General features: G+C 45.8%; 1 protein-coding gene across 1 annotated transcript in view; it reads left to right on the top strand.

Moving 5' to 3' along the window:
• Positions 1-862: 862 nt before the first annotated feature.
• slc16a4 (solute carrier family 16 member 4) overlaps positions 863-27,732 on the top strand; it is a gene marked incomplete at both ends in the record, with an annotated part of 117,119 nt that continues 90,249 nt past the window's right edge. Inside the window, one exon of the mRNA XM_084333228.1 lies at positions 863-885. Within this exon, the coding sequence (XP_084189354.1) occupies positions 863-885 (23 nt within the window). The remainder of the gene's footprint in view (positions 886-27,732) is intronic.

Below are 27,732 nucleotides of genomic sequence, written 5' to 3'. Positions count from 1 at the left end.
CAATGTGGAATGCCCTACCCACAGCCCTAAAAAAATGTGAATCCCTACCCACCTTCAAAACTGCTCTCAAAGAGCATCTACGGGAGGCTGCAATTCGAAACTGGCCCCTGTAAACATCCAAACCCCCCCCCCCACCCAACCCCCTCCAATGTACAGTTTCCTCCCCCTCAAATGTATATACTCTCTTTTAGAAACTCTGTCTCTTAAACAGTACTATATATTTGTATATCGTGTATGTCATAAATGTTACGATGAATTGAAAATGGGGGACCCTGATGTAAACAAGACGACAGTCTTTCTCTGGTCTGCATCCCCTTAACAATTGTGTGTATTGAGCCGTACTGTATTGTACCCATTCTGCAATTTGTTAATAAAGTTTTCAATCAATCAATCAATCAATATTATCTTTTACATGCATTGTATTTTATACATTTATTTTATTAGATTTTGATTGAGTCAATCTCAAATATGTTTTGAGTCTGCACTGAACTTGATTGCGAGAGGCATGTTAAAAGAAGACAAATGGTGACAAATGCCTTTGCTCCTTTTTATAGCTACACAAACCGCACAGCTTGTATGGAACCTGTCTGCAAAATAAAGCTGAGTTAAAGAAGATATCTATTGTCCAGTGTGATTAGTTCACAAGAACACAACGCAAGTTGGGACCTGCAGACCCGTTACAGCTACAGATAAGATTCTAGTTTCGGATGTTCCATCGCTAATCATTGTCCACCTCTGGTTGCAGGTACACAGTCAACCCTTGAGGAAGCCTGTAGATTCAAGTCCCAATTGCCAGAACTGAGGATGACACTGAGTCTGTAGGGCTTTTGAATTTTCTCTTCCATCTCCAGAACCTTCCACCATGCTACCAAAAGAGCATAACAGGTAAATCCTTACCGTAGGTTTTTACAGCTGCTAGTTTATCGCTTGTTGTTGTTTTTTGGGGTCATTATCTAATATGTAACACATGAGTCTCTCTCACCCCTCCCTCGTCAAGAGAATATATATCCTGAAATAATAATCCATTGCAACCCAGCACTGTGACATTTTGGCATGCTTGTGTGACCCACAAATTTGACCTTCAGTTCGCTTACAAGACAAGGAAATGATCTACTCAACTCAGGGTTTTATAAAAAGAAAAACAATTCTGACTAAATCCATAATGATTTACACTGACAGAAAGTCACACTGACATCTTCGTGTGTGTGTGTGTGTGTGTGTGTGTGTGTGTGTGTGTGTGTGTGTGTGTGTGTGTGTGTGTGTGTGTATGTGTGTGTAGTCACACCAGCAGTCAAACCAGAATCTCAAGACAAACCGGAAGTCAAACCAGATTCTTGGGGCACCCCTGTGGTGCACCACGTTAAGACACATGCTGCGTAATCGCAATGTCCTGGGTTCAAATCCGGCCCAGGACGCGTGAACACTTTCGCCAACCAACATGTACTTCCGCGTTTCTCTGATTGGCCAGCGATCGGCCAGCCCTCTACGCCCTACGCCGGTAACGCGTGCATGCGCATTTCACGCATTTCGTACTTGTCTCCCTGTGTACAGCTGAGAGCTCCAGCATAGCTATGTACGCGAGCTAGGCGCAAGCCAGAGTAAAACACAGTTTTCATTCAATCAATAATAACATTAACGAGACTCTCGTTGTGTCTATTCTGCTAACACTACCTCTCATTGCTTTAACGTTACCTAGGCTCTCGTGTCTATCTGCTAACGTTAACGTTAGCATTAAGCTAACAAGCTGGGGCCGCTGGTGTACAGCTGAGAGCTCCAGCATAGCTAACTTATGTCCGCGAGCTAGGCGCAAGCCAGAGTAAAACAGTTTTCATTCAATCAATCAATCAATCAATAATAACATTAACGAGACTCTCGTTGTGTCTATTCTGCTAACGCTACCTCTCATTGCTTTAACGTTACCTAGGCTCTCGTGTCTATCTGCTAACGTTAACGTTAGCATTAAGCTAACAAGCTGGGGCCGCTGGTGTACAGCTGAGAGCTCCAGCATAGCTAACTTATGTCCGCGAGCTAGGCGCAAGCCAGAGTAAAACACAGTTTTCACTGAATCAATAATAACATTAACGAGACTCTCGTTGTGTCTATTCTGCTAACGCTACCTCTCATTGCTTTAACGTTACCTAGGCTCTCGTGTCTATCTGCTAACGTTAACGTTAGCATTAAGCTAACAAGCTGTAACGGCACCAGTCTAGCACAACATTAGCACCTAACCTAACAACAACAACAAGCTTAACAAGTCAGCAATCTTTTTGTGAGACTAAACTCTCCACTCGGTGGCAAATTGTGTTGATGTCGGTTTTGTTTCATCAATAAATGAGGCAGAATACACAGTGACTGTATCCATTTTTGTTTATTGCACTTGTTCCTGCTGCAAATGAAATCCTACTATGCGAGACATTAAAGATGGCGGCTTTCTGTTTTTCTGGAGAGCCTCCAACGAGTGACACGTCTCTCTTCTGACCAATCAGTGGTCTGCAGTGTTTCACGTGACTCATAAACGAGCGTAGAGCGGCTGGTATTCACAAAGGAGAGCGCTGGCCAACGCTGGCCAATCAGAGAAACGCGGAAGTACATGTTGGTTGCCCAAAGTGTTCACGCGCCCAGGACATGTGTTGCATGTCCTCCCCCATCTCTTCTCCCAATTTCTCTCTCTGACTATCCTATCAATAAAGCACAAAAATGCCATAAAAATATCTTAAAAAAAAAAAAAATGATTATTGTAATGTGAGTCCAAGATGTGATACTGAGCTACTTTTTTGGCATATACATAAAATCTAGCCACAAACCCTAACCCTAACCCATTTGACCAGAACTGCGACAAGGGTGACACCAATCACTATTAAGCATGTGAACAACAAGTGTCACACCTTTCATCCTAGTCGCAGAACTGGACAGGTTAGGGTAACCCTAGGGTAACCCTAACCCCCTAACCCTAACCCCAACCCTAACCCTAACCCCAACCATAACCCTAACCCTAATTTTTTTTTTATTATTATCTTTTCCCCCCCTCCTTTTTCCGATTTTTCTCCCATCCCACTGTTAGTCGTTATGTTAATTCCCAACCCCCTTTCTGGTCGTTGCGCACCCCCCCCTACTGTTGGTCCGGGAGGCCGGAGACTATCACATGCTTTCCTCCGACACATGTGCAGCCAGCCGGCAGCCAGCCTGGCAGCGCAGACTCTCACTGGGAGAGTGTAACGTGTGGAAGGTCACACTACCTCCCTCCAGATCCTTCCCTCGCTGAGCAGGCGCCCCGACCGAACTGTAGGAGTCGCTGTTTACAACGACCAGGACCCACCCACCAGCTTTCCCACCCCTAACACTGCCAATTGTGTTAGTGTGAACGACCAGCCAAGCTGGTAGCAACGCCGAGAGCTGGGCTCGAACCCAGCGTCTCCATCGTTGGTGGCGAGAACCTTGCCCACTACACCACCTAGCCGCCTCCCCTAACCCTAATTTAAGAAATGGTTACAATCCTGAAAATGAATAAATATTCGATATGTATGGTGAGGACTGAAGTTAATAATGATATTATTCATGAAAGAAAATTGGAACAATACATGAAAAAGATGTGTTTTACTGAGATCGCAGTTTCGGTCACTAGGGAGACATGTAGTGGGTTTTTTGAAGGTTGACTCAAGGGTTAAAAAAAATAATAAGTCAAACCAGATTTTCAAGGCACACCATAATCTCAAGGCACACCAAATGTCAAACCAGAATCTCAGAATGATACTTTTTCAAGAGCCTCTTACTTAGCAGCACTTTTGGCATTAGCAAAGTTAGTTCGCTAGTTCTTTAGTTGATCTCCAGACAGTCCAAGTAATGATACGTGACGTCATTTTCATACTGTCTGACTCTGTTCTTGCTCTTCTTTCTTGATGTGGACTTCTTTTGCTTAGTTAGGCCTATTTAGTTTGGCGCATGTGCAAGAAATCTGTCCGTTCTGGCATCACAAAATAGATGGGAGTAATTAGTATGATTTCGCTAGCAGCTCGTTAAGCACATCCTGACATGATGTGCATCTAAATAATTATCCCCGCCCTGTTACCAAAATTGACATATGAGCCATCCTAATCCTAATCATAGGAGATTGACCTGTGAGCCATCCACTCCATAACCCACCCTTCTCTCAATCCCCCTCTACTTTACTTACTCCCCTCTCTGCCCCCCCCCCTTTCCCTTGTCATGTGTATTCGTTGTTGTCCTTCATTGTCCTTAGTTGTAATTTGTTTGTCAATATCTAGTCTGAGTTCCCCCCCTCCGAGAGGGCAATGAAATATATATTTTTTAATATTTTTCTTATTTTACTACACTTTTTATTTAATTTTGTACTGTAAATAATTAAAACGTATAATAAATAATAAAGTTGTCCCCCGAAGAGGGGGGGGGGGGGGGGGGTGGTGGATGGAGTGCCCTCAAAAAAGGGCAAAAAAAAAAAAAAAAAAATATATATGAGAAAATATTTTGAAAAAAAAAATTTACATATGAGAATGTGGGAAATGTGGAAAAGATTTACAACTAGTTATGAGTTTTGAGTGTTGACACAAATCATGCTGAATTGAAATGTATGTCATTTAGAAATCATTTTATGACTCCTCGTTATTTGTTTTATTGGTTGTCCCAAAAATTCCACAGCACTTGATATTGATCTAGATCAGTGGTTCCCAAAGTCGGGGTCGCGACCCAAAGGTGGGCCGCGAGCATCCACGGGAGGGCCGCGAGATGATCTAAAAAAAAAAAGTAAAAAAAAAAAAAAGTAGTAGTAGTAGTATTTTAATGAGGCTATTATTATTATCATTATTATTTTGCAACAAGTTAGCCCTCTCATAAATAGCACATATAAATGAATAACTAACTTGAACTAACTTAATAGGATTGAAGTGATATTTGGCTTAAAAAATCGGTCGCCTGGCAAAAAAAAAAAAAAAAAAAAGCCTGACGATGTGCATTGGGCCGCGGCTCTCTGACGCCTTATTTTCTGGGTCCCGGCCTGAAAAGTTTGGGAACCCCTGATCTAGATCACTGATTTGAAATGTGCATTTTTCCTATGCTGCAGAAACATTGCCTCTATAATAATAATAATAAACTTTATTTGTATAGCACTTTTCATACAGAAACTGCAGCTCAAAGTGCTTCACAACAGAAAAAAGACAGGCATAAAATGAGCACATAAAGTGCAGATATAAAATCACAGTTTTTCACATTAGGATCTAACATCCCAACAGGCCACCTTGTTTATGGTTTGATTCAGTTTTAAATAGACAATAATAAAAAGTGTAAGATAAAATAGACAGAGTAAAATAGTGCAATAGTGCAGTGCAATAAAATTGTAGAATAGAATAGATAAAAAAATATATATATATTTTACAGTGCAATAAAATAGTTCTGGATTACTGTTCAACAGTTCAAAGTCGTCTTTACCTTCTCTGTTTGGTATCCACAGTTTAAAACTTGACAGTCTTCCCTCCTGTTTTATACATAATTTGACCGTTTGAACCTCCCACCCAGGGCAAACCTCCCTCTCAGGGCGCAGTTCCCTCTCTCAGGGTGCAGTTCTAGGCCTGGGTCCTACACAGTTTTAAAGCCTGACAGTCTCTTGTTTGATACCCACACAGTTTAATACCTGACAGTTTTGAACCTGTAATAAAAAGCAATAGACAGAGTAAAATAATACAGTGCAATAAAATAGTAGAATAGAATAGATAGTAAAATTATGCAATAGAATGGACAGAGTAAAATAGTGCTACAGTACAATAAACAGCGGAGTGTATTAGAAGGCTATGGTGAAGAGGTACGTTTTTAGCTTATTTTAAAAAATATTAAGAGATCTAGCTTCCCTAATGTCCATAGGTAGTGTGTTCCATAACTTTGGTGCATAGTTTGCAAAGGCTGCATCCCCGATTTTCCTTAGACTGTGGCTTGGAACCTTCAATAGACCAGTAGTAAATGATCGCAATGTTCTAGGAGGCACATAGTTGACTAGAGAATTTGCAATGTAGCTTGGTCCTGTTCCATTTAGTGCTTTGTATATAAGGAGGAGGACCTTGAAATCAATTCTAAATATTACCGGAAGCCAGTGTAGGTTAGCTAATACTGGACTGATGTGGTCTCTCCTCTTGGTTCTAGTTAGTAGCCTAGCTGCCGAGTTTTGAATGAGTTGGAGTCGTTCTGTGTTTTTTTTTGGGAGGCCAGTGAGGATCAGTTTTTCAGCATCTTTTTTATTTATAAACGTCCGTACCTTAGCTATCTTTCTAAGGTGGGGAAATGATGTTTTTGTCACCTTGTTGATGTGTGATTTAAAGCTTAGGTCTGAGTCTATTATAACACCAAGACTTGTAACTTCGGGTTTGATCCAAGGAGTAAGTTGCCCCATATTGCTCTGTAACATTTCTCTTTTTGTTATAGGGTCGACTAGTAGGATTTCAGTTTTGCCCTCATTTAATTTTAGGAAGTTGTTCGTCATCCATTTGTTTATTGCTAAAATGGAGGAAATGGAGTTTATAGCTGTGATATCATTTGGTTCAGCGGAGATGTACAATTGTGTGTCATCAGCGTAACTATTATGGAAACATACATTGTGTTTTCTAATGATGTCTCCGAGTGGCAGCATGTATAGTGAGAATAATAATGGACCAAGGCAGCTCCCCTGTGTAACTCCAAAGTAGGTGTCATGTTTCTCAGAAGAATGATCTCCAAGCCTGACGTAATATTTTCTTCCTTTGATTATGTTCTGAACCAGTTTAATACATAGTCAGAAAGACCAACTAACTTTTCTAGACGATTTATTAGGATATCATGGTCGATCGTGTCAAACGCTGCGCTTAGATCTAATAGGACGAGAATTGAGACTTTGTTTGCATCAGAGTTTATTCTGAGGTCACTAATTATTTTTGTAAGAGCAGTTTCAGTGCTATGGTGCGTTCTGATTGAAATTCCTACATGATGTTGTTATATATCGTATTTGCTTATCGCGTCCCGCTCTGAGCCTTATGAGATACCCCTTATCTCCTATGATACCTACTGTATCCCCAACGATCAACTACATGCACCCACACCTGTATGGGGCCCCGCCCCTATGGAGGCGTAGCCCATATAACCATGACTCTGGTCACCAAACACCCTTCCTCTATTTTCGTTCCAGCGTACTGGCTGCGTGCACCATACGTAACTAGCAGGATGAAAAAGATCAGAGTCATAATGTTGAAAGCTTACCGGAGGTTGCTGGCCCCTGGCATCTTCGACGCATGTTTTCGGCGACACGACGGGCCTATGTTGATGTTCCTCGTCTGATGACAGCAGATCGAGGTTCAGCTGTACAAGATTGGCTGTCGGGCCAGCTTGTACCCAGGTAGGCCCTGTGTCTTCAGGCATGGGTATTAGTGTTAGTAATGCTGGTTTGTTTTGTTACAGGATGGTTTGGTGAACGTTCACTGCAGGGAACGGTTTCCAAGCTGTCTTGGGCGTGCTACTAAACATCTAATGCTATGCTACATGCTATCGCTAATGCCACATGCTACTACTACTGCTAACTGCTACGCTGTTCTAATGTCTCCGCCGTGAGATGTTGTCACTTCTCCCTCCTCTTGCCCGGTTCATCAATGAAGGTCAGTCGGTAGCTGTTGTGGTTTTTTTTGCTGAGTCCTATTTACCTTTTTCGGGTAAATGGGTTGACAACAGGGTAGGCCGTGGCTAGGTAGCCTAGCCTGGTATGTTACCTTGTGTTCCGGCGGGGTCTATGGAACGGTGTCCCCATCTGGGGCGATGCGTGAGCTCGGCGGTGTAGCAGTAGAGCTATACTGCAGGATGGGACTTAACGGCGGGTTATGGCTCAGCTGGCTAGTTCCTATCCACATTGGCGTCGGGTAGTGGGGCTATGGGTCCAGCCGACATGGTAAATGTAACTGAGGGGTACAATTCCCTGACTGTATTACTAGATATGATACTTACTACCACTACCTTTGTACTTTATATTCGGCCACCCAGTACTCGGCATAAATATATTATGATAAACACTCTCACGTAGATGAAACGGATCCAACACAAATGTACGAAGTCGAAGTATGTATTTATTCCTACACAGCAATGGTGTGTAGAGCAAGCACTTAATCACTTAATTACATTTAGGAATTGAAATAGTATGCACTTTTATGGCAAAGAGTATTCGTCGGTATATCAATAGAGAATGTCCAATCTCTGATGGCGCAGGTGGTAAATATACGACCTGGAATAGTTAAGGAATAACAGCAATGATACTTTAATGATTATAAGACTGGATACACTAGGGGGGTTAATCCGGTCGCTTGTAAGACAACAGGAGTAGGAGGGGGGGGGGGGTAGAGTCTGGCTGCCTCGTCCGGCTAAGGGTATCCTGGGTGAACCCACAGTAGTGCAGTTCAATGCGCCAGCGATCCTTGGACCACAGATGAAAGCAGCTGGACTCTCTGTGGGCCGGCTCTCTCCGGTCCACGGAGGAGAGACGTGAAGCGACCTCGTCTTGCAGAGCGCCTCCTCACCTTGCGTCCTCTCCAGGGGGGGGGGTTCCAACACACGGCAGTGTCGGGGGTCTTTATCCATGGAATAATCACTGTACACAAAGCATAATCCGTGCCTGGGAAGGCGGGCTGTCGTCGGTAGAATAATCCGGTATACAGGTCCACTCGCTCGTCGGCTCTGGGGCTCCTCGGGTGCAGCCTCACATGGGGTCGGCCACCCTGGATAAGCAGCCAGTTCTCTGCCCGAAACGATGGGGTACTGACTACGATAGTATTCTCACCGCACGAAGCACTACATATGAATAGACTATTATTAGCTTAATAGACTACGTCCAACTCGACGATATAGTGCCAAATATGACTATTCAAATATTAATATACACGATGTCTCAATACCGATGGTAGGCCGAACTTGGCCTTACTCCCACACGTGGCGTCGCGGGGAGGCTTTACGTCTGTCACTCTATTGGAGGGTAAGAAACTGGACTAAAAAGGAAGTCCTACTTTCGTAGCGCAGTATATATACGCACTATGAACAAATAGTACCGTTAGTGGTGCGGTAGCCAGATTCCTACGCGGAACTAGGACTTGTTCGTACATGTTGAGCGGTACGTTTGAACTGGGTCTGGGGGGTATGGCAGCCTGGCACCAAGGTCTCGACCAATAGTAGAATGGAGACTATTATGGGATGTTCAGTAGGCTAGAATGGATATTCAATGCATATTGTACAAGGAATATACAAGGGATATCAAGGAATATTAGAGAATATACAAATACAATTAAATATATATATATAATAAATATATATATTCGGTTTAATCTGGCCCTTCACAACAGTAAACATGTTGCGTGTCTGTGCGCAGGCGGTTGTTGATCTGGGTCCCACATCGCCTCACGCTAGGCTGTAGTAGTATAGGGGCAGGACCGCCTGGGAGAAATGTGAGGCCCTGTGCGAATTTAAATGCGAGGCTATTGTTTCGTTCTGTCACTCTGCTATGAGAAGGTCTGTCTTGCTACAGTTTTCTCTCCTCTCAACCATTCATACTGACGGTCAATCGGTATACTGGGGGAGTAGTGCGGGGGGGGCTTTGTTTACCTTTTTTGGTAAATGGGCTAAGCTAGGGCTGGTGTGCTGTTGTGAATATTTTGAATGAAGGCGGGACCAGCGTTTCCGTTAGCCGGTAATTACCGGTATTTGACCGGCAAAATATGTTGAAGTCAGAATATTTAAATCTCTCCGGTCATAATGTCCGGTGAAAATAATTCCTCTAAGCACAATTTTATTATTTGAATTTTATTAAAATAGGCTAAAATTAAATAGCCTATGCGATGAACGAAACAATCATTACATTTGTTTCATTGTTGCTTCACTCTGATAAAGCGCGGATGGCGCCGCTCAGATGTGAATATTTTTTTCTTTCTTTTTTTGAGCCTGTCTGGCCACCATAACGACAAACCGGTATACGAGCGAGAGAGATGGCCAAACAAGCTAAGCTTAACAAATATTTAATGAAACCAAGCACAAGCAGGTCTAATAATAATGACAACGAAGATGAGTCTTCTGAAGTCACAGAGACCGCCGATGCCGTGGTGGCTCCCGCGGAAAAGAAACAGAAATGTCGAGCGTTCAGGAGTGGAAAGTTAAATTCTCCTGGCTGAGGTGCGACATTATAGTCTAGTAGTCTAGCCTCTATGATGTACGAGAGATAACATTGATTGAACGTACACAAAGTACACTTTATTGATTGAACCACAAAGAGCATCCCCAGTCTGCTGCTACCGTTGCGAGCCTCGCAGACGTCCACCTGTTCCAATGGGGATCTATCAAAGTCGAACCAACCAAACGACCCCGCTGTTCTCGCAGGTACAAAACGGATAGGCACAACGAGAGACGGGGTGAGTAAGTGTTGACATTTTTTAATCATATGTGACTGCCGTGTCACATAGTAATGCATATTATTGATTATAACTAAATGTAGGCTATAATGAAATCAACAAATGCGTTACGAGCATGTGGCTCGTCCTCTCTGCATGTGGCGACGAGCTAGCAAACGAGGCAATGTGATGATCAACTACAGTTTGCTGTGTGTGAAGTTGAACATTATGATATGTGTGACGTGTCTGATACAACGAGGTGAAGCGATGTCGATTCGAGATTCATTTGGGGGTGCGTGTGACAGCTGCTGCAGCGCAAGCCTGCGGGGCGGGAGCTTGATGCTGGATTAGTGTATCGCACTAACTTGGGAGGCGAGAGATAGTAATTTGATTCTGCAAATCAATTTCTCATTCTTCGCTTGATGTAATTAATACAAATGTCCAATATAACGGAATTCGTTAGCTCATAAAAATGTGATTATAACAGACTGCTGTTTAAAACTCTGACCGGAATTTCTCGAATATGTCCGGGGATAGAAATCTTGCAGGACACCCAGACCGCCACGAATATGTTCTAACGGAAACGCTGGGCGGGACTAGGTCGCTCTGGTCCGCCTCCCCTTAACGTTGTGTGTATGGGTTTGCTCATTCTACAGTATTTTGTGGTTAGTTCTTTTATTCATTTAACCCTTTCATGGTGCACACCACAGTGGAGGTTGCTGTTTGCAACCACCACTGGTGCTCCGTGTTAACATCAGTCCTTTGTTTTTGACATATTGAAACAGTGCCCCGCCCGGCCGACGCCATGGGTGGGTCGGCCTGGCGAGTGGCTGGTGGGCTGTTAAAGCTTGTACCGCCACGGTATGGAATTGGCAACGATTAGAACTGTGTTCGAATTGCTGTTTTTTTCTATTAAAAAAATGGTGTCTGGTGGCGGGGCCTTGAGGGCCAGCCGACGTCGACACATCGCGCGAGGTTGTTGACGTTATTAGCTTTGACCCAGCCGCAAGCTATAACCGCTCAGGGTTCCCCTCTCCGCAGGGGATTTTGGTCTTCTGCTGGAGCGCGGGCGGTATTGTCGTAGGCCCTACACCGCCTCACACCGCGCAGCCAGAAGAAGAGAGAGCACGGCCTCGTCAGCGGCGATGACGAGGCCCTCGACAGGCGGCCATGTTTTCCCCCGCCGGAGGTATCCTGAGTGTTGATTCGACAGGTGTCCACAAGGCCGACAGCCTTGGCGGCCGAGGGATCGGCCATGTAGGATGGGTTCGGCTTGAACAAACAAGCCGTCACCGTCCTGCCGCGAGCAGCCCGCTCTCCGATCACTCCCTTCCCCAACACCAGCGGAAAAAGTGGGCTCTGATTGTTTCCTTTGGCTGCGGGCCGCGTGCCTTCGTTGATGCGCGGGCGGCCCCCCTTTCGCTTCTCATGGGGACAGGGGCTGACACCCAGTTGATGGCTGAGCCTGGGTCTGTCCGTGAGAATGTTGTGCTGTCAAGCGGCTCCCACACCTTGAGCTGTGTTGGTTGAGCCTGGTGTTACGTCTGTCAACTTAAGTGTTGTCAGCAGGGGGTCTCGAAACCTTTTGAGGCACACAGTGCGGGCTTCCCCGGCCTCGCCTTCGCCAGGCCAGGTATCATGTTGGTGCCTCCCACTCCTGAAATATTGGCAAGTGGTCGCAGGCACACGTGATTTGGGGTGGTAGTAATATCACTGCAGGGCTACGGTGTGTAGGAACCCATGGGGGCCTTACACCTTGCATGTCCGGCTGCAGAACAACTCCTCAGCATGTTCTGGAGGGGTGTTCAGTGGGGGGGCTTTTTTCATCGGAAGCCCCCCGTATCAGACCGGCCCTTTCTGTCGGGGTTCCCCCTTGGGTGCGATTGCCTCGTGGGTGGTGTCAGGGTCAGATGTTCCGACACGGAACGCGCTGCTCGCACGGTTCCAGGGTTGGCTACGCACAGCGGGGGGACCGGGCCAACTATCTACAGTTCCTGGCGGACCTGCGCCACGTGACGGCGGGTGCGTTGGGAGTGTCGTCACATATGACTACGGCAGTACCATATGTCGAGGTGGATGGAGAGAACGCTGAGGCGGGGACTTGTGTTTACACAACCCCACCCGTTTTCAGGTTTGGTACAGACCCTATTGTCAGGGTCTCCAGCAGTGACAGCTCTGGTCAACGAGATCCAATCTCTGTGGACGAAGCAAGCCATCGTCGTGGCGTTCTCCTCCCGGTGTTCTCTGCTGAGAAGTCGGGAGGGAGGGGTGTAAGACCCAGGCTGGACCTGTCCCATGGGAAGGTTCAGCATTTTTTGGATCGTCTCCTACCTGTTGAACACTTGTCAGGTGGGGGTCTGGTTCTCCTCCATAGACCTGTAGGATGCGTATGCGCATCTCCGATCTTCCATCCTAGGGCTTACCTACGCTTCCTTTGCAGGGTTAGCGTATGAGTACCAGAGGCTGCCGTTCGGTTTTCTCTGGCTCCCCGCATCTTCACCAAGTACGTGGAGGCCGCACTGGGGCCTCTGCGTCGTCAGGGGTTACGGAGTGTTCTGCCCTGATGACGTTCTGGTCCTTCGCGGTCAAGGTGGATCGTCAGGTCTCGTACCAGGCAGGTCTCTACCAGCCTGGGGTTGCTGTAGACTGGATGTAGAGTACTCCTCTTCCCAGTCAACGGTTGGAGGGCTGTGGGCATCCATCTCAGAGCGTGTTGTCAACACGCTCGGGAGGTTCTGTCCTAGGACGGTTACGGTGCTGTCTCACGTCGCGTTTTCACCGACGCGTCACCAGCGAGGGCCAACGCAGTAGGGGGCAGCTGGCAAACCATGCTGCCCGGTCTGCGCTACGTTCAATGTGTTGGTGTTGAAAGCGGTTCTTCTGGTCCACAGATGGTGTTGATCAGGACGGACGATACGACGTCAGTGTCGTGTATCGACAGACAGGGAGGAATACGCTCCCCCTGTCTGCACCAGGCGGCGGGTGGCTGGCTATGGGCGTCCTCCATCTGCGCGGCCTGAGGGCTCCCCACATCCCCGGCAGGGAGAATGTGGGTGCAGGTGTACTGTCGCGGGGCGGTCCTCATCCTGACGGGTGAGGATTACGTCTGGACATGGCCTGGCAGGTCTGGGACCGATTCTTCCCCATACATCTGTTAGGTCAGTTGTTGGGACGGGTACGTTGAGGGGCGCAGGTTCTTGATCCTGATGGTGTTACCATTTGGAATGCGCATGCTCCCTCCACTGTCGCGCTTACGCGGGCAGATGACGTATGTTCCAAGTGTGGTGTAAGGCGGGGGGCCGGGACTCAGTCTCCTGCCCCCTGGATGCTGTCCTTAGTTACCTCCAGTCTCTCCTTGATAGACTGTCGGCTTCGACGGTGAGGGTATATGCAGCAGCTATATCCTCCTATCATGAGGGGTTTGAGGGGATGTCTTGTTCAGCCACCCTCTTGTGAAGCGTTTCCTGCTTGGCGCTCGACGCGTTAAGCCGGTGCAACGCTCGTTGGCTCCGACTTGGGATCTTCAATTGGTCCTCGGTCGGTTGTCCTTGGCCCCGTTTGAGCCGCTCGAGCAGGCGCCGTTGGGACAGCTGTCCTTCAAGACCGCGTTCCTACTGGCTGTCACTTCCGCTAAACGCGTAGGTGAGCTCTGTGCTCTCTCGGTACGTCCAGAGTGCCTGTCTTTTCGGACCGATTGCGGTGCCACTCTGCGACCTAATCCTGCTTTCGTGCCTAAGAATATCCGGAGTTCCTTCCGCTCCCGGGATATTGTGGTTCAGGCGTTTCGTCCTCCTCCTCACACTAGTGAGTTAGATGCGGGCCTTCACCTGTCATGTCCAGTCCGTGCTTTGGGGATTTACCTCAGCCGTACTCAGGACTTCAGGGTTACCGACCAGCTTTTTGTCTGTTACGGTGGGGCTCGTGCTGGTAAGGCACTGTCGAAGCAGCGCCTGTCCCATTGGTTGTGCGAGGGCATTACCCTCTGCTACACATTGGCTGGGCAGGATCCCCCTGGGGGCGTCAGGGCGCACTCCAATCGTGGGGTGGCTGCTTCTGCCGCTCTCCTGGGTGGGGCCTCGGTGGAGGACATCTGTGCTGCAGCTTCATGGTCCTCCCCGGGTCCCTTTGTAAGGTTTTACCTCATGGACATGACCGGGGGTTCTGTCTCCCAGGCGGTTCTGGGGTCTGTGGCCTTTCCTGCTTCCCGTCCTTGGTCGGGTAGCAGGAGTGTATGGGTATGGGCCACAGTGTGTTGAGTCACACGTGGTTCCGCCTGTACGGTGTGTTCAAGGGGTTCTGGTTCCCTCTTGTTCGCATTCAGGTGGAGTTGACTGCGCCCCCCCTTCATTAGGAAGGATGGGGTGACAGGGCTCCCCGCACCCCTTGATGTGGGCTTACGGGTCCTCAGGGGGTACATCTGTCGGGTCTCGCGTCCGCTCTTCCCCATATCTCATAAGGCTCAGAGCGGGACGCGATAAGCAAATACGATATATAACGATAGGTTATAACCTGTTATATTAGTATTGGCTGAGCGTCCCGCTCTGCGCGGCCCTGAGTTCCCTCTTGAGGGATCTTTCCCTGGAACGGGATTTGGCGAGGAAGGGTGTTTGGTGACCAGAGTCATGGTTATATGGGCTACGCCTCCATAGGGGCGGGGCCCCATACAGGTGTGGGTGCATGTAGTTGTTCGTTGGGGATACAGTAGGTATCATAGGAGATAAGGGGTATCTCATAAGGCTCAGAGCGGGACGCTCAGCCAATACTAATATAACTAGGTTATCTACATAACCTATCGTTTTCTTTGAGAAAAGAGTTTATTTGTATTGAGAATTTTTTTTCAAGTATCTTGCTGATGAATGGGAGGTTGGATATTGGCCTATAGTTGGTTAATAAATTAGTCTAGTTTGGGTTTCTTTAGTAAGGGTCTTACGACAGCTGTTTTGAATGCATCTGGGAAGCTATGTATTTATAATATTTAGGACATGACTTGCAATACTCTCGAATATTCGCTTAAAAATGCTGTGGGTATAAGGTCAATATAGGAAGTGGAGGAGTTACATTCCATGACAGTTTTGTAAAGCTCAGTTGATGTAATGAAAGCACATTTTCCTATGGTTACTTTTTCGCAGGGTTTGCTGATGGTGTCCATGTTTGTATCAGGACTAATGCTGGCTCTAATTGAAGTTATTTTGTTATTGAAGAATAATGCTAGTTATTCACATTTTGATGCAGATGACTGTGGAGGGGTGGGGGCAGTGTTGAGTAGCTGGTCGATGGCTGAGAATAATATTCTAGAGTTTCCAACATTCTCTGTGATAATCTTAGGAAAATAGTCCTTTCTTGCCACTCGTATTTCTTTGTTATATGCAGTCATGGTGTTATGGTTTGTAAAGCGACCCCAATAGCACAACACAAGACAGGTATTAGAGTTAGCAAAAAACAGGGCATTATTTATTTCACAGGGAAAAAAGCAACACTGACCCTTTAAGGGTGAAATACACTAAAAAAAACATCCAGGATATCACGGAAATGTTCAGGTAGTCAAGAGACTCACCAGGCAAAGGTGCTGACAGGGAACTTGAAAAACGAGGACCGCACGGAAGCGGTGATTACACAGGGAGTATCCACAAAACAACACTGCAGTAGGTGGTAGGATGTAGATGGCATGACGTCTCACGCCGGAGACGCGGCAGTAGATGGTAGCAATGTAGATGGCATGACGTCTGGAGTGAGAACATAGGGATCCTCCCGTGGAAGTATAGAGAGCGAAGACGATGTCCCACTCCAGGAAACGGCGGTAGATGGTAGCGTACAGAATGACCTGGCCAAGAGTGGAAGGCAGTCGGCAATCCTTATGCTCTCCACTAGCTGATTGCCAACCACTCTCAGGTGCGTGAAACTGATTCTTCGGCACGCCCCTCGTTGGGAAGCGTGCAGAGTTCCACCAGCCCTCACACTTGGCTTCCTTATATATATCGCAGTTATGTGAGCTTGGTTTTCCTCCATTTTCGTTCAGCAGCTCTACAGATTATCTTTGTCTGACCAACACTGCTATTATTTAACCATGGGGAGATTTGTTTTGTCTTTAATGGAGCGACAGCATCCAGTGTATATGATAGGGTGTTGTTGAGATTTTCAACCATGCAGTTTAAAGAACAGTCCAGGCTGGATGGTTCAGTTTGTCTCATGATGTTTGAGAACTTCTCTTCTGCAATGTCATCTAGTACTCTTCGCTTTATAATGGTTACCTTTTTTGTCTCTGTTAAGTTTAGGTTAGCATTGAAGAATACACAGTGATGGTTAGATATAGGTAATTCGATTACTGATACTTTATCAATGTTCAGCCTTGTTGTCATCACTAAGTCTAGGGTGTCACCATGTTGGTGAGTGGGTTAATAATTTACATGTTGTATTAGCTCAAAGCTGTCCAGTAGGTTGGTAAGCTCAATAGCCTTGGGGTCGTTCTTCTTATTTATATGAATATTCAGATCTCCATGTATGATTCATCTTTCACATCTAAGGATACTGACTGAGATTAGCTCTGAGAATTCCTGCAGAAATATTGATGAGTATTTTGGTGGCCGGTACAATGTGATGATGAGCAAAGACAGTTCAGCTTTGAGCTCAATAGCAAGATATTCAAATGATGTAAATTCACCCATGTCAATGTCATTACATACAAACGATGTAGATACAAATTGATAATACTTGTAATTTGGAGGGCAGGCTTCTATCAGCGTTGTCGCACCAGTAATGTCATTTAGCCAGGTCTCGACTAGGAACATGCATTGCAAATTGTTTTCAGTTATCAGATCATTGATTAAGAAAGATTTGTTGCTCAACAATCTAACATTCAGAAGGGCCATTGTCAGTGATTTTGTGATGGGGGGTGTAGCCGGCCTTGGCTGAACGATGAGGTTGCTAAGTGTTACAGTATTTCTTCTTGAGTCTGATAGTGAGAACAGGAACAGCATGGTTTGTTATTGGAACAAATTGATAGCAGTAGTTTGGGTGTGAGGTGGGGGGCGTGGTGGACGTTTCGGAGGTTGCAGTTGCGGGCTCTCGAGGACAGATGGTGCAATAGTTATTTTTTGATGTTTTGGAGATGCCTGGCTGTAAATTCGACCATTTTTGGCATGAAAGGCAGGTGGGGGGAGATGAGGGGGGGGGAGGCGGGGGGAGAGCAGGGATGATGAGGGAGAGGGGGGAAGGGGGGTTTGGTACAGGGGTGAGGAGGGAGAGGGGGGAAAGGGTGCCTGGTAATTTGGTGATGACATGGCAAGAGGGAGGGGCGAGGAGGAGAGTGACACAAGGGAGGAAAGATGGGGGAGGCTGGGGGGAGGGGCGCCCTGCGTTTTAGGGTTGTTGATGGGGAGGGGGATCCCCGATCAAGAGGGAGGAGGGAGGAGGAGAGTGACACAGGGGGGGAAAGGCTGGGGGGGAGGGGCGACGGTGATTGCCGATATACTGCCTTGACGTCGATACGGGGGGAGCGCTGTTAGTTCTGCTGTAATCCTGTGGATGTCCTCCATGATCCCATCCAGTCGTTCTGACCCCTCACCAATCAGCTTGCTCTGTATGTCCTCCGATAGCGATTATATCGTCTTGACATCATCAGAGTTAGGTTGTGTTATTGTACTGTCCGTCTTAGAGCTTGTTGCAAGGCGTCAATGGAGTAGAAAATGTGGGAAGTGAACATTTTCCCTCCATATCTGTTCAAAGAAAATCCATTCCTTTGGAACAACTGTTCACGTCTCCAGAACATGTCGAAGTTTGCAATGTAATTGACATTGTGTAGCACACAAGCAGTTGAGAGCCATTTGTTTAGCTGGAGAAGTCTGCTGAATCTTTCAGTCAATTTAGAGACTGTTGGCAAGGGGCCATATGTGCGATTCGATGTTTGTGGAATCCAGCATTTTCAGCAATTTAATAAAATCACATTTCAGATTTTCAGACTGTCGATTTGAGATGTCATTTGATCCTACGTGGATGATTAATTTCCTGGCTGTTGTGTTTTCCGATAGAATCTTTGGAATGTGCTTTGTTGTGAAGGGCCAGATTAAACTGAGAATTTACCTTTATTGTTTGATATACTTTGTATATTATTTATATATATACACGGAATATCCCTTTACCTGCGTTCAGACCAGAGTAATATTCGCTCTCCTATTGGACAGCGCCCCCAGGCGCCAGCGCGCAAGCCCCCAACGGCAAGTTCAAAGACAACTGCAGGCATGTCAGAACATGCCCGGAGTCAGCGTAGTAATACGAGACAAGGACTGAGGTTGGGACTAGATATTCACTTAAGTATAAATACGGCGCAGGTGTAAACAGCAGCAGTTCATTCAGTTCGTCTAAGTAGCTGTTTCATCAAGTTCGGTGAAACAGTGAAGTGAGCAACCTTGCGTCTAAACAGAGCATTGAGAACCGCGTGCGAATAGAATGGTAAAAGTGTCAGAGTTTAATGAAGTAACGTTGAGTTCGACTTAATCTAATGTAAAGTAAATAGTCGATCATTTATTGTATATCGTGCGGCCACAGTTATTTCGTGTGTAGCATTACCCAGCGGTTCGTCGTGTCTTTAGCTAGTGTACTTAACCAGGCTGTGTGGCCTAAATACGTCGCCCACACCCGAGGAGTCCTAGGCGGAGAACCGTTGGACATGTACACAGGAGAATCGGCGTCGGCGATTGCAGAACCATTCCTGGTTGGATTATATTGATTTGGGACATGACCACCGGAGAAGAGCATCGTTGATTTCCACTGTCGTTTGGGATTTAACCTCGTGAGGATTACAACTCGGGCCTGCCTCGTGGACGGGGCTGGTTAGCTGTCATCAATGCTGTCGGGCATTTGGATTACAACTATTGCTTTTGCTGCTGATCAAGGGAGTTTACAAGGACCGACTCCTGTACCTGGAGTCTCTTTATTCCTCATTGAATCAGACGGAGTACCCGAACATTCCTCTACCCTCCAGGCCTTACACCCGGGAGGGAACCCATTGTCTCCAGTCGGTACCAGTGTTGCCCTATATAGTAGCTACTATACAACAGGTGGCGTCAGCTTAGACCCATCGTAGGATTCCTGCTATTCTTAGTGACCTATGCTCTTGACTGACTTTACGTATATTCTTCGCCATACAAGCGCAACCCTAATTCTCATTCTGTAACCTAACGTTGCCTAATAATAATAAATTACCCTCCAATACTATTTCTGTGTCAATGCCGTGTTCTTGTGGGTGTTCACCATCTATATTTGATGTACTGTCTGGCCAGTAATTAAAGTACATAACTAGCAGTGGTTTAATCTATCACAATCTTTAATACAGTCAGGGTTTTGTAACCCCTCAGTTACATGCTTTGTTATTTCACAAACAGTTCCATCAGGATAGCAGTATATCTTTGTATTTCTCTTTTTGTTGATATAGCCTACAGCAGAATCACCTATTATCAGCGTTGTTGGTACAATGTTTTCCTGTTCGTCAGTGTGCTGTGGCCTGTTCTTTTCCTCAGGGCCAGGGCGTTTCCTACCGTTAGCTTGTTGTTCATTAGCTTCGGTGTCTTTATCATTAGCCAGTAGCTGATGGCCGGGGGGTCAGGTCCTCCGATGATAATCCTGGTTCATGCAGTAGTGGTAGGTCACTTTGACCCTTCGAACCTCCCTCTCTCAGGGCAAACCTCCCTCTCTCAGGGCTAGGTTCCAAACCTCCCTCTCTCAGGGAAAGGTTCCCTCTCTTAGGGCACAGTTCAAGGCCTGGGTACCTTTCCACTATTTTTGCATTAGCTACATTAGCCATTTTATCTTGTTGGCTTGTTGATAAAGAGGGCCAGCCAGTTGCTGAGTTTATTTCTGGGCACTTGATATTTGCCGTTTCAGGCATCGTAATTCTGCCAGGGATAGATTTATTTTTCGGCTTTGCCCCATGCCTATTCCAGAGGGCATTTTCATTACAGACAGTGTTACATAGCTGGTGGGGTTTGTTGTCCTTCGCTGGTAGCTTCACAACCGAGTCCATTGGATTGTCGAGTCAGAACTCTGGAAGCGTATCCTTGTTTCTAGCAGTGCAATCTTCTTTAGGTGACCACAGCAGTCTCGGCATGGAGACATACTGTGTGTGTTCGGCTCGGCTCGGCTCGGCTAGGCTCGGCTCGGCTAGGCTCGGCTAGGCTAGGCTAGGCTAGGCTAAACACTTAGGTGTCCTTCGCTTCACAACCGGGGTCTAGGGTACTGTCTCTTTATGAAATATCCTCGCTTTCAGCAGTGCAATCCTCTCTCCAGGTGCAGACACAATCTTTTGTATTTAGACAAGACAGAGACTCCCTTCACCTCCCTTCGTCTCCCTTCACCCACAGAGAGATCCTGTTACGCTAGTCTTTTCGACGATGCACTATGGTCATCAATCGGAGTAATATACAGTAGATTAAAAGTTCAGAGAAGTACCATCATAGGAACTGGAAGTTAACGTATTTTATTTTATTTTATTTGATTGATGGATTAAAAACACACAACAAGGATCCAAAGGATAACATGAGAGAGTAAAACCCTTATTTCCGCCATGGTCCCAGGGCTGTTAGGCCACAACAAAAACACGACAATAACACAACACTCATACATTTAAAACATTATAAGACTAACCTATCGCTAAAATTGTATACCCCACAATAACTAAAAACTGATTGGAAACCCATTCAAACTATAGGGGGCTATTCTTCTATTCTGTCCATGAGCCACTTCCTGACGCTTCTCTTGAAGCTGTGGAGGCTCAAGCTCTGCTTGATGGGGATAGGCAGCTTGTTCCAATCCTGGGCTCCAGAAAAAGTAAGGGAGCATTGGCCCAGTTTGGATCGGAAAGAAGCAGGCTTCAGGTTTGCTATGCTTGCTCTAGTTCTGTGGTTGTGGGATTCGTTGACCGGGGTGAAGTAGTTCTGGAGGTATCTAGGGGACCTTTGGTTTATAATATTGTGCACTATGTTCAGTCTGAGCTGGGTAACTCTGGCCTCCACAGGAAGCCAGTTTAGCTCCTGGAAGTGACTCCTCCCTATGTGGGTGCGAGGGCCAAGACCCATTACCACCCTTACTAGCTTATTTTGGGAAACCTGAAGCTTCTTTTTTATGTTCACTGTCAGGCCCTCGAACCACGATACGCTACCATAGTCAAAGTGGCAGAGTACTAGGCTATTTGCTAGTAGCCTGAGGCTATCTCTGCCAAGGAGGTTGGCTTTCCTAGCTAGGTACCTGGTGCGGGCGTTGACTTTGCCCAGTACTTGGGAGGCCATAGCTTCCCCATCTAGGCTCCTGTCTATCATACAGCCTAGATACTTCGCTTTTTTTGCTGTTTTAGGATTACAGCTCCTAGCTGGATATTAAACTCCCGTGCTTTCCTGAGCTTGGGCTTGGAGGCTAATAGTACTGCCTCTGTCTTACCTAGGTGAAGAGAAAGCCTGTTGTCCGAAAGCCACCTGCTGACCCCTGCAAGTTCTTCACCTAGCATCTGTTCTAGTGTGTTCTGATCCTTGTGTGAGACTAGCAGGGCTGAGTCGTCTGCAAATAAAAACAAGTTACATGAGCATGCTGCTGACATGTCATTTATGTACAGTAAAAAAAGGAGAGGTCCTAGCACGCTTCCTTGTGGGACCCCACATACAATGGGCTTGGCCTCTGACATAGTGCCACTGACCTCAACCCGCTGCACCCTATCAGCAAGGTAGGAAGAGAACCATCTGACCACTGTCTCAGACATACCCAAGGCCTTAAGCTTGGAGAGCAGTATGTCATGGTTCACTGTGTCGAAAGCCTTCTGTAGGTCTAGAAGAACTAGCCCACACAGCTTACCTGAATCTATCTCCCTCCTGATACTGTCTGTAAGATAAAGAAGACATGTTTCAGTAGAGTGAGACTTCCTAAAGCCGGATTGGAGGTCGTACAGGAGGTCATGGCTGCTTGCATATTCCTGGACTTGTTCATGGACTATCTTCTCTAGGACTTTGGATAACACACTTAAAATTGAGACTGGTCTATAATTGCTGGGGTCAGATTTGCTCCCTTTTTATATATAGGGATGATTTTGGCATTCTTGAAGTCGGTGGGTACCTTGCCTAGGTCCAGGGAGACGTTAATAATATGGGTTACTGGTGGAGCTATAACTCCGGCTGCATCCCTCAGAAACCTGGCACTGATGCCATCTACACCTGTGGCCTTCTTGATTTTGAGCTCACCCAGCATCGCAGCCACTTTGACTACTGACACCTTGCTTAACACTTTGGCTGCCATGGGTTAAATTCATTATCAACCGTAGGTTGCCGGCTCTATTTGTCTATAGAGAAAGTCCCCTTCTTTGCAGGGCTATAACTTTTTAAATTCTATTGCTACATTGCCATTATTAGGGCCCATTCAAAGTCCTATATGTATTGTTCATTGTGTAGCAACGTTAAACTTTTTCATTCACATATTCATAGTAAAGTATGGTCTAATGTATAAGTATGTTTTCATCTCTTTCTGCAGCTTTCTCCAGAACGTGATCTATAGCCCCAAATACATTATATTGATGATGCAATACAGTTTTATGGCAATCAGCGCGATATAAAAAATTCCAACTAGACGTACTTCTAGAAGTTACTACACATCATCTGATGTTGACTGGATGGGCTAGGGGGCGTTTATAATTCCGTGGGCAGCGTTATACCAATCATCTAATGTGGGTCAAATGTTGATAATAGCAGTTAGTATCGAAGACGGTAATTTTACACGCTAAAACTCACCCCAGTCTCCGCGCGCCGTTGGGCGATCATCGTAGAGTAGAAATTTTACCATTATGGGATGTCGATTTACCCGGTCCATCTCCAGCTTGTATAATGGTATATACGTCCAAATCATGTTGTTTATCGAGTTATTGGCAATCGATCGCTATGTAGTGTGTCGAGATAGAGTCCCGGGACCTATAGCCAGTGCCCGGAATTAATACGGCCGACCAGCACAACCTCTACGGCACTTCCTGTTAAGCGATTGCGCCGATCGGCCACCAGATGGCGCTCCTGAACCGCCAGAGAGCTCAGTGGGTCCTCCTGGTGGATCTCAGGCCAGCGGAGGGGAAATATGAATCCGATCCCAGATTTTTGAAATATTGATATTAAAGACGCTGTAAAGCGTCTTCGGCAACTTGAGCATGGCCGGGAATGACGTGTTTAGGCGTTTTCCGGCAGCCAAAGAGTTAAGGAGAATGAGTTTGCCTTAACCCCTCGTTGGCTATAGTAGTTGGAAACAAAGTCATCACCAAACTGCTCTGTCTTGGGAGGTAGGTTAGAGACAAGCTTACCTGCTACAGATGTAAAGAAGTTATTAAAGATTGTGGCTACATTCTTTTTATCAAACTCCATTCCCTTGTCTGTGGACAGGCCTATGTTGGACTCAGTAGTCCTTTGGTTGGCATCGCCCCCACAGCCTATCTGCTTGAGGGTTTTCCACAGTTTAGTTGGGTCATTGCTGTTCTCCTTGATGGTTTCTGCAAAGTATTCTAGCTAGCCTGATCATTTCCTGAGTCTGGTTCCTGAGTTTTTTGAAGTGATCAAAGTCAGCCTTATCGTGAGAACGGTTAAACTTGGCTAGGGCAGAGTCCCTCTGTTTGATACTATCACCTATGGTGTGGTCAAACCATGGGTCTGATCGCTGCTTCACTCTGGTTTGTCTAAGGGGGGCTACAGAGTTTATAACCTTCAAGAACAGAGATTTAAAAGTGCCCCATGCTTGGTCTACCTCATTGGCCCTGAGAACTTGAGACCAGTTCACCTGCTCTAGCTGGGCCCTCAGAATGTCCCCCGAGTCATTCTTGAGGGATCTGGCAAAGATAGTTTTATGACCAGTAAAAAAAAAACCTTTCTCTGCACCTTCCTCGAACAATAAATGAGATAGTGGTCACTGATCCCATACTCTATGACCCCACTCCTGGGGATGTTCACTTTGTCTGTAACTAGGATTAAATCAATAGTAGACTTGGATACATCAGTTACCCGAGTGTGCTCTGAGATCAATTGCTTCAGACTGAACTGTTTACAGAAATTGGTATAAGCTTTGTAGGTTGGAACAGAGGGATTTGTGACATCAGTATTAAAATCGCCCATTAATATACATTCTTTCTCCTCCCCTCCCCAAGTTGACAATACAGCCTCAAGGCTCTCATAAAAAGAGTTCGAGACTGGGGGTCTGTAGCAAATTCCAAATAGAATTGGCTTGGAATGGGGCTGGTAAATGTCAAAGAACAGGGATTCGATTTCATCAGTAGAGACCGATCTAAGCTCATAGTTAATGTCTGAGCGGATGTAAGCGCAGACTCCGCCACCGTTTCTGTTTCGATCTCTTCTCACAAGTGAATAATTGTTTATACCAATTTCGGAGCTGTCGATGGAATTATCAAGCCATGTCTCCGAGCAGCAAAACAAATTAGGATTTGTCGCGGTAACGAGAGAGCGGATTTCATCCATTTTGCTGAGTAAGCTTCTCACGTTGAGATGGACAAAGTGCAGACCTTTCTCTGCGGTTGCATTAGCAAGTTTAAGAAACGCGTCGGCTGTCACTGAGGAATCCAGCATCTCGGGGGTAGAAGAATATTTAAAAAAAGCAGGGGGACTGCAGTCCAACACTGGGCCGGGATTTGGTTGTACATTCCCAGAAATTAAAAGCAGAAGAAGAACTAAAAATCTCTTTCTCGTCAAAGAAAGCGGGAGATTTATCTTGATGGCCGTGGTGTCAGAATGAGTGGCCGTGTATGAGAGAGAGCTTTTTAAAACAGTGAGGCTGAGAAGCCGTCTCCAGCTTGCAAAGCTTGCATAGCTGAGCGGGTTAGGGAGATGTTGAGACGGTGGTTGCCCAAGAGATAAACCATTAATGAGAGAATGATTGTCATGCGAAGAGTCAAGAAGAGTAGGCATCATATAGCCTGACTCGCTAGCTGTACTCTTCCAAACTTCCCCATAGTCACAGTGGATTAGCAAGCAGAGCAAGTACACAAATAATTTCATTGTCACAGACCAAAAAAGGGGCTCAGGGGAGTAGGTACCTTGATTGAAGAGTTTAGGGCTAGAGTTATGCAGGGCTCAGAACAGATGGATGGAAGCAGTAGAGAGCTACTGCTGGTAGCTGGTATCCTGGGGCTGGCCTGGTGGCTGGTAGCCTGGGGCCTGGCCTAGTGGTGGTGGCTGGTAGCTGGTAGCCTGGGGCTGGCCTGGTTGTGGTGGCTGGTAGCTGGTAGCCAGGGGCTGGGCTGGTTGCTGGTAGCTGGTAGCCTGGGTCTGGCCTGGTGGCTGGTAGTCTGGGGCCGGCCTGGTGGTGGTGGTGGCTGGTAGCTGGTATCCTGGGGCTGGCCTGGTGGCTGGTAGCTGGTATCCTGGGACTGGCCTGGTGGCTGGTAGTCTGAGGCTGGCCTGGTGGAGGTGGAGGTGGCTGGTAGTTGGTATCCTGAGGCTGGCCTGGTGGCTGGTAGCTGGTAGCCTGGGGATGGCCTGGTAGCTGGTATCCTGGGGTTGGCCTGGTGATGGTGGCTGGTAGCTGGTAGCCTGGTGATGGTGGCTGGTAGCTGGTAGCCTGGGGCTCGCTTGGTGGTGGTGGCTGGTAGCTGGTAGCCTGGGGCTGGCCTGGTGGTGGTGGTTAGTAGCTGGTAGCCTGGGGCTGGCCTGGTGGAGGTGGTGGCTGGTAGCAGATAGCCTGGGGCTGGCCTGGTGGTGGTAGCTGGTAGCTGGTAGCTGGTAGCTGGTAGCTGGTAGCTGGTAGCTGGTGCAGGGCTGGTGTAAACACAGCTACAGGCCACAGTCCACAGAGCAAGTAAATCGATGATGACTACTACTTACTAAAGGTAAAAAAGTATTTTGTTAAAAAATATTGTTTAAAAGTACTAAAAACCCACAAAAAATACCAAACACTAACAAACATTCAGCACAGCCAATGTGGATGCTGCCATCTTGGAAAAGGGGCGATTACATTAATGATGTATCTCACCTGTATTGAGTATTTAGAGTTGAAGGGTTATAATTAGGGCTGTCAGTTTATCGCGTTAATTCGATTAATTAATTACACAGCAAATTATCGCGTTATGAAAATTAACTCAAAATTAATTACAATTTTATTTTTTATTTTTTTATATACATTTCTTTTGTATCTCATTCATTCCATAAGAACGTAGAATACACATTTACAGACTTTTTTTTTAATATGATCCATTTGCATGTTCTTGGTATCTGATTCTAGGGACAGTATGGATCTCAGGGAATTCTTTCCCAGTGTCAGAAATACTGTGTCTGTTACTAGGCGTGAGTAAATTGTAATGAACCAAATGAGAATATCAATTAAATTCTTTTTATCTTTGACTGTGAATAACACCATGCTCAAATTGACCAGACCTGAAAAATCTAAGCAAATTAATATATGGAAGATGATTAAACAGAAGGTTTTGTACAGTACTGAATTCTGCCATCCGGACACATGCGATTTGAAATATGATTATAAAATACAGAATATCAAGCATAAAATGGTTATGTGTTTAAAATGTGATTAATTGGATTAATTAATTACAAATCCAAATCCTGTAATTAATTAGATTAATTTTTTTAATCGCCTGACAGCACTAGTTATAATAAATCATTAATTATAACGTTAAGGTAGCGATAGGGCAGAGCGACAGAAAAAAGCGTCCGACAGCAGGAAAGCAGGAAGCAAGTATAGATCTGGGGAGTGAGGTTCCACCTGTGATTTCTCCCCATTGTAGCCACCCATTGAAGCTATGAAACTGCTCACAACAAGGTCTGTGGATTATCTTGAGAAACCGGGTCATGATTTCTGGAAAGGGACATTGCTTTTGAGTTTTCAAATGTATTTTTTTGTGCTGTCAGGCGATAAAAAAATGTTTCTAATTAATTACAGGATTTGTAATTAATTAATCTAATTAATCGCATTTTAATCGCATAACCATTTTATGCCTGATATTCTATAATCATATTTCAAATAGCATGTGTCCGGATGGCAGAATTCAGTACTGTATCTACAAAACCTTCTGTTTAATCATCTTCCATCTATTAATTTGCTTAGATTTTTCAGGTCTGGTCAATTTGAGCATAGTGTTATTCACAGTCAAAGATTTAAAAAAAAAAAAATGTAATTGATATTCTCATTTGGTTCATTACAATTTACTCAAGCCTAGTAACAGACACAGTATTTCTGACACTTCCCTGAGATCCATAGATGTCACTAGAATCAGATACCAAGAACATGCAAATGGACCATATACAAAAAAAAGTCTGTAAATGTGTATTCTACGTTCTTATGGAATTAATGAGATTAAAAAAAAAATTGTATAAAAAAAAAT

This window comes from Notolepis coatsorum (genome assembly GCF_963971535.1).
Source record: "Notolepis coatsorum genome assembly, chromosome: 17".
Classification (NCBI taxonomy): Eukaryota; Metazoa; Chordata; class Actinopteri; order Aulopiformes; family Paralepididae; genus Notolepis; species Notolepis coatsorum.
This window is presented reverse-complemented; position numbering and strand designations above follow the sequence as displayed.